At 47.3% G+C, this 13,323-nt stretch overlaps 1 protein-coding gene across 1 annotated transcript in view; it reads right to left on the reverse strand.

Moving 5' to 3' along the window:
- Nucleotides 1-1,593: 1,593 nt before the first annotated feature.
- The window catches only part of PRKCH (protein kinase C eta), a gene marked incomplete at both ends in the record, with an annotated part of 112,734 nt that continues 101,004 nt past the window's right edge, over nucleotides 1,594-13,323 (reverse strand). The window contains 2 exons of the mRNA XM_082283005.1: nucleotides 1,594-1,740; nucleotides 3,178-3,321. Of these exons, the coding sequence (XP_082139131.1) occupies nucleotides 1,594-1,740; nucleotides 3,178-3,321 (291 nt within the window). The remainder of the gene's footprint in view (nucleotides 1,741-3,177; nucleotides 3,322-13,323) is intronic.

Genomic DNA, 13,323 nt, shown 5'->3' on the forward strand with positions numbered 1-13,323 from the left:
GGACTGGAGTGGGAAGGAGTAATTCTTGCAAGTAGATCTCACCTTTGATTTCTTATTTCTAACTTGGTCTCTAACTTGGAGAAGCTGAGCACGTACAGACCAGGGGGTCTGTGCTGTTAGGGGGGTCATGCCTGTGCAACTTCCATGCCAAAGGCTCCTCCTCCCCTACACAGCCCCCACAGCTGCAGTGGGACAAGGTCTGTGCAGAGCTGTCCCTCTCTGCTGCACCTCACCCTTCTTTCAAGTTAAAGCCTTTGGGGAGCCCTATACAAACATCATCAGTTTTGCAAGAGGGCAAAAATCCTTTTCCTTCCCCAGCAATTCATATTTGCCCAAGGAAGACGCTATAAACCTGTCATCCAGCTTCAAGCCCAGCAAGGAGGCCAAAGGTGTGCCAAGGAGCTACAGAAAAATCATCCAACTTCCAGGAGAGCAGGGAAAGCACAGAACCATCTCCCAGAGTATCTGGGTTCTAAAACCTGCACTGAAAAGTCATCTCAGTCTGCCTGTGGCAGAAGCTTGAGGATGCAACCGATAAAAAGTGCCCCGTGAGTAATGAGCCCTTAAATCCAAACCAAACCAAGTCACTCTGTATCTCAGGTAAGGTTTATCACTCTCATGGGATAAAAGTTGTCCTCTTCCATTACCTGTTGGTTGACAACTCTGCTTGCAAGCAGCTTGCCAGCTCTGCAGGTCCCATCACAATAACACTACGAATAATTTAAGTGCTACCACTTTGGATCAAAATTTTAATGAGGCACTAAACCCACAAAAGGGGCTCTGTGTAACATAATTAAATAGAAAGGGCCTAAATAAACAGTACAACAAGTTGCATTATAGTTGAAAACAGCTGGGAGGCAAAGAAAGGAGCATTGAAGATGCATGATGTAAAAAGGCATTTCACAGAATGCAAACACTAAAACTTTTCAACACACACAAACAGTAAAACACTATGAGCACATGACTTCCCTTTGATTTGGAAGAATTTGTGCGGGGCACAGGGCATTTGTTTTTTTTTCCTTCTGCTAGTCAGCACAATGAAATATTTCACATGGGAACCCAGACAGTGTCAAAGAGAGCCATTTGTGCTTTGGAAAGAAATAAATACTGCAGGAAACAGGTAAAGTCAGTAGGAACATCTGGTTCAGTCAGGCCACGGGATGTTGGATCATGTCTCCAAAATGCTGGACACTGCTGGGACTCCTCAAAAGTCATGCAAACAATCAGCATTGTAACAAGTCTGTTAGGCTCAGGGCTGCAAGACACTTGTTTCATGCTCACGCTGACTCCTCGAATCCACTGCAAGTGGTGACATTCAGGCTGAGCCAACCAGCTCAGCATCCAATGCTTGGTCTGCACCAGCTATTTACAATATCATGTTTGTTCCACCCCTGTCAATATTTGATCCAAGAGCTGCAGAAGTCCTACAAACACAGGAAGGTTCCAATTTCACATTAAGGTAACATTGACAGTGATGCTGCTGTATCGTGCAAGTCAGTGCACTGTTACTCCTTGAGAATGAAATTACTGGTAAACTTGGTTTTCATTTCATTTCCTCCCAGTCCTCTCAACAACCTTTCTCTGGAGCCACAGCTACTGCTGCAGTTCTGGGCTGGTGAATGAAAAGTTTCTAAATTCATCTTGGTTTATCATTGGAAGGATCCCTTCTTCAATGGGAGTCAGGATGGGCTCCTCTTTTATAAAATCTGGATCAAAGTTGCTCACGTCATCTTTGGATTTCTGTCAAATGGAACAGACAAAGGAAAGATACGTCAGAAGTATGTATCATCTGCTTGATCCTTGTTCTGCATCTGAGTGCATTGAACCATCACTTCCAGAACACAGGCTGAGCTGACTGAGAGCTGCTTCTGGGCTTGGACTGGGAGCAGCTGCTCCCACAGAGCCTCTTACAGAACAAAGCCTTTTCCAGCCTCTACAGGTTTCTGACAAGGAACCCCCTCTCAGATTTCACTAACAGCAACTCTGGGGGCTTGTCTGGCCAGACATGGCAGGGCAGGGCACATAAATCAGTCCCTTCCCTCAAGTGGCAGCACAGACCCCGTGCAGTTATCAGCTGTGTTCCCAAGTGGCTGACTCCACACAGTCCCTCCTTATCTGCAGAGTGTCTCAGCTGGGTTTTGGGGAGGAGGTGGAGGACACTCCTCTTTGTGCCAGCCATTAAACTTGCACAATAATGAATTACTGGGCCGTGGGAAGACAAATGGCTGGCCTCCAGGTGCTGGATGCCTTGCTGTGTGCCACAGAGTGGGGCTCTTTAGAATGCACACACACACAAACTAGGCTTGTGGCACATTTTCATGAGACATGTGTTTTTCCTGCACATAGAGCAAGATATTTTATTGACACTGAGGTCAATAAAATTTATTGACATTGAAGTCCAACATTCCCAGATCCTGCCCAGCTCATGGCAGACTGAGCAGGCTCCCTTAGCCTTTGATTCAGGCAAAGGGGCAACTCAAGATTCTGCTTTTGAGCTGTCACACCTTCCCCAAGTACCTGGTCCTGCACCCAGTGGTCATGGAGCAGGACTGGGTGGACCACTGCCACTGAGAGCTTGCAGAATGACCACAGCATGAGACAAGCCACTCCAGGCAATAATTTGAAAGACAAGGAAGCCACAAAGACAACCTTGGACAGGCTGTCCATGGAGAGCACCACTCTGCTCTCACAGAGCATCCTTAGGCCTGTGTGGCACTACTGAGGACAAGGGCAGCACCGTGTCCTCTGCAGCCTCTCTGACGTTTAAAAGCACTCACTGACAGTGGCCTGAGCAGGGAGCACTGTGCTGGGTGCTGAACAGACAAGGAGGGACAGGGGAGAGCCAGCCCTGCTGTGAACGGGTAGGTGGAGCGAGCAGGATGAGGATTACTTACCCTGTTTTACCTTCGGGGCAAGGCAAAGGGTACTTCAGTGCCTAACCTGCTGCAGTTGCTTTTACAAATCTGCATCTTTTCACAGAGCTGCCTTTGAAAATCCAGCATGGAGAGGAAAGGAGGTGGCTCACCAGGTGGCCAACCAGCAGCCAAGCCAGGGCCAGAGGCCTCAATTCCCTTCCTTCACCTCTTTCCTGTCTCACGGGAATAAATCTGCTAATAGAGCCAAAAAGAGGAAAAAACCCCCCAGGGATCCCTTTCCTCCACCCTCCTCCCCACGTACAATGCGGGGCCTGAAGGGGGGCTCCATCTGCCGCTGGTTCAGCAGGTCCCAGTCCAGCTCTTTGAAGTAGGGGTGCCGCAGGATCGCGCTCTCGCCGCCCAGCCCGGGGCTGCCCAGCCGCATCGTGGGGTTCTTTGTCATGAACTGCAAAACAGAAAGGGCTGTTTGTTCCCTCCCATCCGGCACGGCCATGGGAGAGGGACCCATTAGCAATCACACAAAAGCTTGTCCTCAGCTTTCCTGTTGAACCCAGTTGCTGGCCAGAGTTCTCAAGTTCCTTGTAATGGAACCGCATGCAAGGAACTTGACTCACTCCCCAGAGGGAGAAGTCAGGGTGTATTTCTGCCTGGTCCTTTAGCATTTTGGTGAAATCCTTGATTACCACAATAAGAAAAGAAAGTTGACTTGCATAATTTGCAACATTACAAATGTTGCCCAGTGGGTTTCGTCATTATTTGTTTCTGTATTAATTTCTCAGGAGTACGAGCTTGCTCTCAAATGCCGCCCAGCAGCCAGCCAGGCTTTGGCCTGGAGTCAGTCCTGAGCTGTGTCTTTTTCCTAAACCTCTCCCTGCTGAAGTACTGCCAGATGCCTACGCTTTCCTTCCTGTCATCTCAGGAAACACAGGAAAACAGGCAAGGCACTGGCTTTTGGAGCACCCTGAGCTGATGCAAGCAGACAGGTGACCATCTCCCCTCTCGCTGCTGAAACGCCAATAAAGGATTTAATTTTGTAACATTTTTATTCTGCAGCCAGCAAAAAGAAATCTCAAACCTCAGCCAAAGTGCCCTGCCTTGCCAGGGAGCAATGAGGAAAGCCATACATTACACAGATGGTGTGAGAGGGCCCTGGTGGGTGCCCTTTAGGTCCTGATGAAAATGATGGAGTGCTGTGGACATTCTTTAAGAGGAGGAGGAGGAGAATCCTTTCCCCAGGAAGGAAAAGAGCTGGTTGGCTTGTTAATTTAGGATTACAGTTCTTGAAAATTCAGTCATAAACAATCTTTCCCCTCCCCTCGAGTATTTCCAATTCACTGGAGAAATCAGGTTATGTTTAAACTGGGAAAATAGCTGCTTTTATTTGCCTATTGAAACAGCAGCATAAAGCAAGCTGCACTCCGGTGGAGGTGTCCAGACGATTTCCTGGAAGATGAAAGAGCATTATGTTTAGCAAACAGCTGAACCAGCCAAACCAGACAATCAGTCACTGTTTCAGGAATGGCCAAGTCTGCTGCATCTCAGCAATGGGGAAATGAAAAGAAGAGACCAGCTTCATTCTGACTGCAGGAGCCTTTCACAAGGTACAAACTCTCCTAGGACAAGTGGATAAAAGGTCTAGTCATTCCCCATCTAGAGAGAAGGTGGGGAGGAGAAAGATGACTGCCTGATTTATAGAATTCTCCCCAACACCCCATTCTGAGGGGGCTTCAGGGCCAAAGCAGATGGGGCATCTTTAGCTGACACCTTGCAGGACCCCAGACGCTGCTGGCATCAGCACAAATCCCCCAGTTCCAGCCTAACCCCCTGAGCCCTCTGAGGACCATTTTCCAGCATTCCACCCAAACCATCAGTAGAAAGAGCTGCAGAGTGCACCCAGATTTGTACGAACAGTCACCAGGACAGGAACAAAGATGAGGTGGATGTTTCAGCTGGGCTCTTCCCATTCTCCTCTGGACTCTTCAGCCCATGGTGATGCAGCATTTCCAGGGTCAGGCCCAAGGACAAGCACCACTTCTGTGTCTCCCAAGCCCTTCCAGCCTGTTCTTCTCCCTTTCTACCACCAGAACTTCAACACAATTTGTTTCCCAAGAGAATGCCCCAACATTTCTGTGGGATAGCGATCCCCAGACACAGCTTGGTTTCCAAACAAGTAATGGGTCAAGCCAAAATCTCTGAGAGACCTGGTTCAGACAAGCTTTTGCAAGTCTTGAACTAGGCTTCTTTGTTTTGCAAAACAGATCAGAAACCTCCTGGCAGCCCTGTCTTTGTCTAGAAATTCATTCTTTGTCCCCATAGATGGGTATCTACACCTCACTACCTCTTATTTGCATTGCTGGAACACCTAGAAAGCTCAAACAAGACCAGAGTTCTGGTGCCGGGAGTGGTATAGACCAAAACATTCCAAAAAGACAGGAAAAAAATGGAGAAAAGATCTGGGAATACACTACATGTCTCCTGGATCCTGCCCCACCACCACCTCCATTACACCAGCAACCTTCCGTTAAATGTGGAAAGGGAAAAAATAATCATGAAAGTAAATAAACTCTGAAAAGGACTGGCAATACACTTTGCTTGGGTCTTCATTCATGCCCAACCATATAAGACCAAAACCTGAACCCAACTGCCCAGTTCCAGACCAGTTCAGAGCCCTGGGATATAAAAGTGTGTTTACATTCCTATTTGCTTGATTTATTCCATGTGATGCCAAAACTGCACCAAGCAAAGGCATCCAAAGCAACAAGTCAAGAGCCAACATAAATTCATTCCTGGCTGCTTAAAACACCCTTGTTGTTAGGACCATGAGAATTAGGCAAAGACCATCCCTTAAGGTGGGCTGTTTTGAGGTCTGAGAAAGTAAAACACCATTCAAACCAAAACTGTTCAAATTCAAGCAGCCAGCTCTGGTTTGTCCATTGGATGCAGAGATTGGGAAACCTCAGCTGGGTAACTCTAGGCACCATCCACCCCACAATGAGTGCCTAAAGGAGGCAGGAGGAGAGTGAAGGATTCAAATTCATCCACTGCTGGAGCACATTCCCCTGGTTGGCTGCTGAAAATGATGCCGGGCTTCCATAAAACCTCTCTGAATTATTCCTTGCCTCCAACAGGAATGAGCTCACCTATGCTCAGTGCTGCTGCCTCTCTGGCTCTGTAGAAACAGGGCTGTGAAGCACAAGGGGCTGCAGTGACCACACAGCACCATAAACCACTCTGGAGAGGATTCTCTAAACCTATTTCCCGGGTACTGGAAGCACCCAGCACAGGCTAGCAGGACCTTGAAAGTGAATTACAGACCATGCACTCTAGCAAGACTATCAAGACTGCATGATGAGGCTCCCCTTTCATGGCAGTCAAATTCACACTGGTCTGCTTCAGCAAAAATGTGGCACAGGTTGCCCAGAGAATGCCTCATCCCTGGAAGAACTCAAGGTCAGGTTGGATAGGGCTCTGAGCAATGTGGCATGTGAAACACAGCCCTGTACTCTGGGCAGTGCAGCTCCAAGCCAGGTTACTCAGCCTGTGGATGCACACACACCTCTGGACCCAGGGGCTGTGATGGAAAACCACAGGCTGGGCATGGCTGCTCCTCCCTCACATAAAATCACCTGGTGAATTTTGGAGGTGGCAGGTCCGCCACAGCCCAGTGAAGGGGGTGTGTTTGTCTTGGAAGAGGTTCCAGCCTTTATCTGGGCTGAAAAGCAGGAATGCAAATGATGACTCCAACAGAGACAGCACTGATGTTCTGCACTGGAATAGCTGCCTGCTTTGCTGTAAGAGGTAAATAAAATGACAGAACGAAGTTTTTGAAGCCCGCTTCCACTAAAATGAATAGCAAAGCCTCTCAAACACTATTTGAATTCACCAGAAATTACTGCACTGACACAGAAAGGGATGAATTTTCAGTTTATGTTGCCCAGTAGGCAGGAAAACCCAAAAGACTCCAATGACCTCTCAAAGGCTCCAAAACCCATGAATCCTGCTTCCTCCCTGCCTGAGGCAGCACTGACATTTCTCTGCTGCAGCAGGGCAGCATCAGGCAGCCCGTCTTGTGCTGCCTCTGCTGTCTGACGGCACTTCCAGCAAAGCAAAGAGCTCAAGATTTCTGAAAAACTTAATTACAAGCTCAGCCTCCATCTCTGAAATGAGCATTTGCAGCCCATACCCCTGTCCTGACCGTGTGAGAGGCTCTTGTGCAGCAGGAGGGGTAAAGTCCCCAGATTACACAGACACAGCCCTCTGCACACACAGCGAAAGGGTCTTCAGAAGTGTAGCTCCTCTTCCTCATGATCCCTTTGGCTGCACCCAGAAACAGCTGAAAAATGTGTTGGCTGTTCCTGGCATTCCCGGGAAGGCCAGGGTTTGACACTTGCTTCACGGGTTTGATAGCCCTCAATGTCCTTCCAAGGAAAACCCTCCAATGCAGGTGATGAGAGATGTTCAGCAGAAAGTTTTTAGTGCAAAGATGTCATCTCCTAATGTTTAATTGAGTGTCTCTAATTTTCCACAATATCCATGAATGCAGCAGAAACCTCAGTCTCTGGCACACAGATGAAGAAATAAAGAAACACAAAGAAAAAAAATTAATAGGCAATAGGCAATAACAAGGCAAACCAGAGATGTTCCTGAGCAAAAAGAAACCCAAATCCAAGATGCCTCCCAGCAAAACCAATAGCAACACTATCAAGCTCAAACCTGAACCAAGCTGTCAAGCCCTTGATCTGTGACCACAACCAGCCATGGGAAATTATCCCATTCCCAGGGTAAGGAGCCCCTTGGGAGCATCCTCAGACTGGGATCCTTTGGGCTACACCAGTTTGCTGAGCAGCAAACTGGAGCAAGGCTCTCCCTGACCTCAACTAACCCTCCCAGCAGCATCGCAGCCAAAACCAGCAGCTGACATGAGCCAAAACCATGACTTCATGAGATCATTTGAAAACCTTTACTGAGACAAAATGCAGCAAGCCATGACAAGAAATTAAAAGCTGGGGATTAGTCCACAGAGGGCCCGTGAAGCTACAAGGAGAAAATGCTGCCGTAGCAGTGCCAACCATTGGGGAAAATCTGCGTCAGCCCCGGGAGCTCAGACTGCAGCAGGTGAGGGGGATCTGTGCTGGTCCTCCCCTTCACCCACAGCTTAGACCACGCTGGGAAGGGCTCAAGGACTCCTGGTACACAGAGCAAGGCTGTAGTGGACTCTTCCAGTGCTGCTCACATGCAGCATTGCAACTTCTGTCTCAAGAGGCTGAGTCTGCAAATCAGTCTAACGGCCCGGGAGTCACTGCAGGGATGTTTGCACAAACCAGCCGTTTCCTGGCGTTAATTTCCTTGAATTATAAGTCACCTTTCTCAATACTGGAATCCCTGACTGGTTTTACGTAACTGATGTATGTGTATTTGCATCAGAAAAATTAATTTCATGAGTAATACCACAGATTATGTGAGATTGCATCACATTCTAGGAAAACATTAACAAGGCTCAATTTTGTCACAGAAGTACTGCATTTCAGGAAGAGAAATGCAACTTTCTGCTCAGGCAGTCCCTTCACATTGTCAACCATCTGGAAAAGGAAGAAATTATTCTTTTTTGTACTAAAAAACAATTTAGACACACCAGTTCCCCCCAGGACTCTGGTGTATTTACCCTATAAGAGAAAGCTGTGCTGTGTCCCAGCAGCTCATCTTTCAAACACAAGCACAGAGCAGACATGGAGGATATTCCCAATCATACAGGCAGGAAACAGAGACCAAGGAAAATTCATCATTTTATTTTGCCAGGAGCCCAAGGACAGCCTGTCACAGATAGGATGGCAGTACCTCAGTGTCACCTCTGCATCACACCACGTGCCTCACAGGGCCCCCTGCTCAGATTGTGGCAGCGTAATAGTCAAGTCAAACTGTTAAAGGAACGGTAGATTTGCCTGTTCATGGTTTTAAAATTCACCTATTGGTGTTTCTCCCATGTTGCTACCAAAGTAAAGAGCAGCAGCAGCAGCAGCACAGGAGATTAATGCCCCACAGCCTCCCCTCCAGTAATGAGGGAGAGCAGGAGATCAGGAGATACCCAAGGTGCTTCTCTTCATTAAGATTCATGAGCTAAACTAACAGGGCAGAAATTAACTGGAAAGGAAATAAGATTTCTCAAACATCCATTTGATCTCAGACAAAAGGGAATCATTATATAAATAGAGCAATTACTCTAATTAAGGCTTCCCTCCATGTATCTCTAGACTGAATGCTGTAGTTGCTGAAAACAGTTTGGCTGCCTATTATGTAAGGCAAACAAACCCACGGTCTGAGGTGCCATTAGCCCTCAAACAAAGGAGAAGAAAGATGGTTCTATGGCTCTGTCTGTTAATGCCTGTAGTATTTTTAATGACTGGAAGCCAGGATTTTTTTTTTTTTTTTAATAAAATGCTGTTCATTTTGAGCCAGAATTGTCTTTCACTCTCCTGGGCAAAGCTTCCATCAGCCTCCACCCCAGTCCTGCCAGGTGATGCTCACAAAGATGCCTCATTTTCCCATGCAAGAGCAATCCAGGGCTTAGACACAGGAGTGGGTTACAGGGGGTGAGGGAGGCAGCACAGCCCAGTTTCACTAAATGCTGTGGTCAGAGAGCTGTCCCATGAAGTCCCTGTACTTAGGGCAGCTCAGCCAGTGCCTGGTTGTGGGTGTGAGCCATGCACTTGGAAGCTGGAATCTTCTTGGCCTTCCCTGAGCACTCTGCTGCTGAGAGCAGCACTGGAGTCACTGTGGCACCTCTGTTTCACTCTGGGGATTTGCTCTGACTGCAGCCATCAGAGGCCATATGGTGTTTCTGCTCCTCTCTTGCACACAGAAGGATCAATTGCTGAAAGCCCTCATTCCTACCAGTGCAGTTTATCATGGTGCTGAGCCAAGATGTGACCCCACAGTCCTGTGGTCAGTCCTGGCTACACAAAACTGGGAGCAGGTGAAATCCCTCAGTGCAGAGAAGGTCCAGCAAGCACAGTGCCAGGGTTCAGAAGTACAAGACTGCCCTGAAAGCATTTTGAGGAGGAGGGAGAGGAGGAAAAGGGAGTGTGAAATATCTGTTATCTCCTTTTCCAGATAAAAAGGGAAAGGGAGGTAAAAGTAAGTCTTCAGCCCAGCTCCCTAAAAGCCAGAAGACTGCAACAATAAGCCTGACAGTCACATGTCCAGTGTGCCAGCCCCAGGCAAGAAGGACAAAATGTCAGTGCAGTGGACATTAAGCAGATAAATTTGATCTCACTTTCCCCTGGTGCAGAAACGGCCGCTCGATGCTGCCCAGACAGAGCTCGAGGGAACAAGAAGGATTAACTGGATTGCAAACAGTGCTGAGCAAGAGAATAGCAAAATAAACCAAGGTGGACAGACTAGCAAAATAAACCCAGGTGAACAGAGCAACTCCCATGTGGGACAGACACATCTGGCTCCAAATCTCCTGGTGGTGTAAACTGATGAGACTTTGCTGACTACCACAAAGAAATGCTGTCTGAATAGCTCCAAACTTCCTTGCTGTGCTAAAATTTACCTGTTTCCTTGCCTCTCCCCACTCACCAGCAACTAACTCATCAACACTAATGTAGAATAAAAAGTATCTATAAAGTGCATTGGCCCCTGAGGATAACTAGTGATTTTTGATGCTTCTGCTTTTGGTACTCCTGTAATAAGCAATAATAAGCAGAAATTAACTTTAGTCATTAGATATACTGAATATTTGACACAGGTTTTAGTCAGGATGACACCCCAGAAAGCTGTGCTTTCAGGACTGAGGAGTTGTCCCCAGTTCCCACATGGGTCACCAGCTGCAGGAGCTGCTCAGACAGTATCAAAATCCTCCTGCTGGTTTTCAATTACCACAGTCAGGCTATAGGTACAACATGAGGATATGCAGATCCATTACTAAATAATACATCAATCAGAGTAGCACAAACATGAAGAAAGAATGAGCATCACACTTATTAACAGACTGGGAGTGTGATCCTGCTCTTGTTTTGAGCAGGAGTAAAATCTCCCTTGGGTTGCAGGGGAAGACAATTAATCCTTTTCTGATAGTCCTGTCAAGAGGAACTAGGAATCTGTTACACAACCCTGGGTGGTCTATTTACATAGGGTCAAGTACAAAGGCAACTAAAGTGCCCTGGACAAACCTGTAAAGGCCAATTCAGAAAAAAAAAATACATCAAAGGAGCCTTTTTTTTGTAGTCCTGGTTGTATTTCAATTCTTTTCATTTTAAAGTTCCTGAAAAGACACAGCATGTCATAAAGTTCAAAGTTGGAGGGACGAGTAAGACCTAAAGCCCTGAACAGCTCAGTCAGTCAGAGTTTTGTTACCTCTATCACAGTGTGAAGACCTCCCAGTGAGATGGACTGGCCCCCTCTGCCAGTGGCTGCACAGCCAGAGCTGGCCTCATCATCCAGCAATCATTCCCAAATGCAGGTTGGACCCAGGTTCTTAAATGAATCCTTGGGCTTTTCCCCAAGACTGGATTTTAATGGACCTCACCAAACCCCTTTTGTGGGTCTGTAATATCAGTGTAGCTGTGGCAGAGCTGAGGAAGGAGCCTGCACCACAAGTCTTAGGCTTGGACATGGGAATCGCTCCTTCCTGAGCACCAGGGAGTAAGGAGGAAAAAAACACAGGGAAGACAATGTTGGCACAAGGAATAAACCTTCATTTTCCCCCATCCCTGGCAGGAAAGAGGAGGATGACTCAAAACGTTACAATAGGCTGGTTTAGGAGCTTTTACTGAAGTAAATCTGAGCTTGCACACTGCAGACTTAAACGAGAAGCTAATTTCAGCCTGTTGGAAAGGGAATGGTGAAAGACCTAATGACTACTTCAGGATGAATTTGGCCTTGGCAAGCTCTATACAGATGTCTGTAGTTTTCTTTCAGAGTGAATTATTCAGAAGCATGGGACTATCACTGTGGGGAAGAGGAGCACTTGAGAAAGAGGTGTGAACAATCAACAGAAGAGATTAAAATCACTGGGGAAAGCCGTTTGCTGTTTGAGAATTAGAAGGGAAAAAATAAGAGCAGGTTACAGATATGGATGTGCAAGCTCAGGCAGAAGAGGTAAGAAGGCCACCTGTGGTGGGGCACAGCCCTGTCACCTCACCACGCTGTGTGTTTATGGCAGAAACGGTCTAGGCAAAAGATCATTTAAAACTGCAGAACTCCTCCCCAGCTGGGAAACAACAGGCTCCAAAGTCCTGCTTTTGCAGCAGTGGCTGTGGAGCCAACCAGGAAATACAAGATGAAAGCATTTCTGAAAAATAAAATTAAGGAAAAATGTGTACACAGATCCAGCACAGAGCTTCACAGAGAGATTCAAATATCAGCCTCACGCTGAAAGCCAAGGCTTAATCAAATGGTGCAAGAGAATTTATGGAGACTGCCAACTCTGAAGAGATGCCAAGGAGAATAATTTATTGGCATATTTGAAGGCACTTTTAATATCTGCCTTTGTTAGCAGGCTCCTCAGCTCTGAGGCTAAAGCAATGAGCTCATCCAGCTCCCTCTTTGATTTCAGTGGGTCCACCATCGTGCTGTCCCTTTTCCTTTTGAACTTTGCCTAAAAAATACTCACATCTGGTTCATTCAGAAACAAGTTCATTCTGGCTGTTCCAGCACTGAATGCGAAACAGATTATCTGCCTTTTTCTGTCACTTGGAAAGAAAGAACCTGGCCCAGATCTGCAGGATACAAGTGCAAAGGAGAGACAAGCCTTGTGCAGAGTTACACAAGGGCACCATCAGCATCTGGCTGTCTCTTTTCACTCCTTGGAGGTGCTCAGGAGAGGACTGGGAAGCACAGACACAGGGGGGTTTGGTCTAGTTTGCACAGTGGCCAAACTGACTGCCCAGGACTTAGGGAAAAGGTGAGGCATGAAGGCAGCAGAAAGCACATATGTTATAAAGCATGGTGTGCTGATGGAGGATGCAGACACCCCTGTGGTATCTGAGTTGGTGACAGCTACTTCTGACCTCCCCAAATCTAGCGGTGTTAGACCCCAGGCAACTGCAGAGTACAAACAGAATAAACTTCTCTGAAGTTCAGAGGACCTCACCAGCCTGCTGATGTCAGGGGCAAGCAGCTGCAGTGAGTAGGCAGCTGGCACCATCCACACCTCTCCTGAACTCAGACATTCTTGTCAGCAGTTTGGCAACAACCTTTTCCCCTCCGCTCCTCTGTCACAGCAGACTGTTTGATTACATGAAAAAATCTGCCTCAAAGTCTTTCTGAGGTAAAAACTACATCCCTTTGCCTCCTCTTCTCATTAAAGGCATTTTCAATTTGCCCACAGTGGTGGGGCCAGTCTGGTTCAGCTCAGAGAATTCACCATCCACAAAGCCTTTCTGAAAATAAGGGGTCCTCACCAAGGGTTTGGGCACTCCTGGTGGCATCCTTAGGGTGGGCAGTT

The sequence above is a fragment of the Coloeus monedula genome (genome assembly GCF_965178545.1).
Source record: "Coloeus monedula genome assembly, chromosome: 6".
Classification (NCBI taxonomy): Eukaryota; Metazoa; Chordata; class Aves; order Passeriformes; family Corvidae; genus Coloeus; species Coloeus monedula.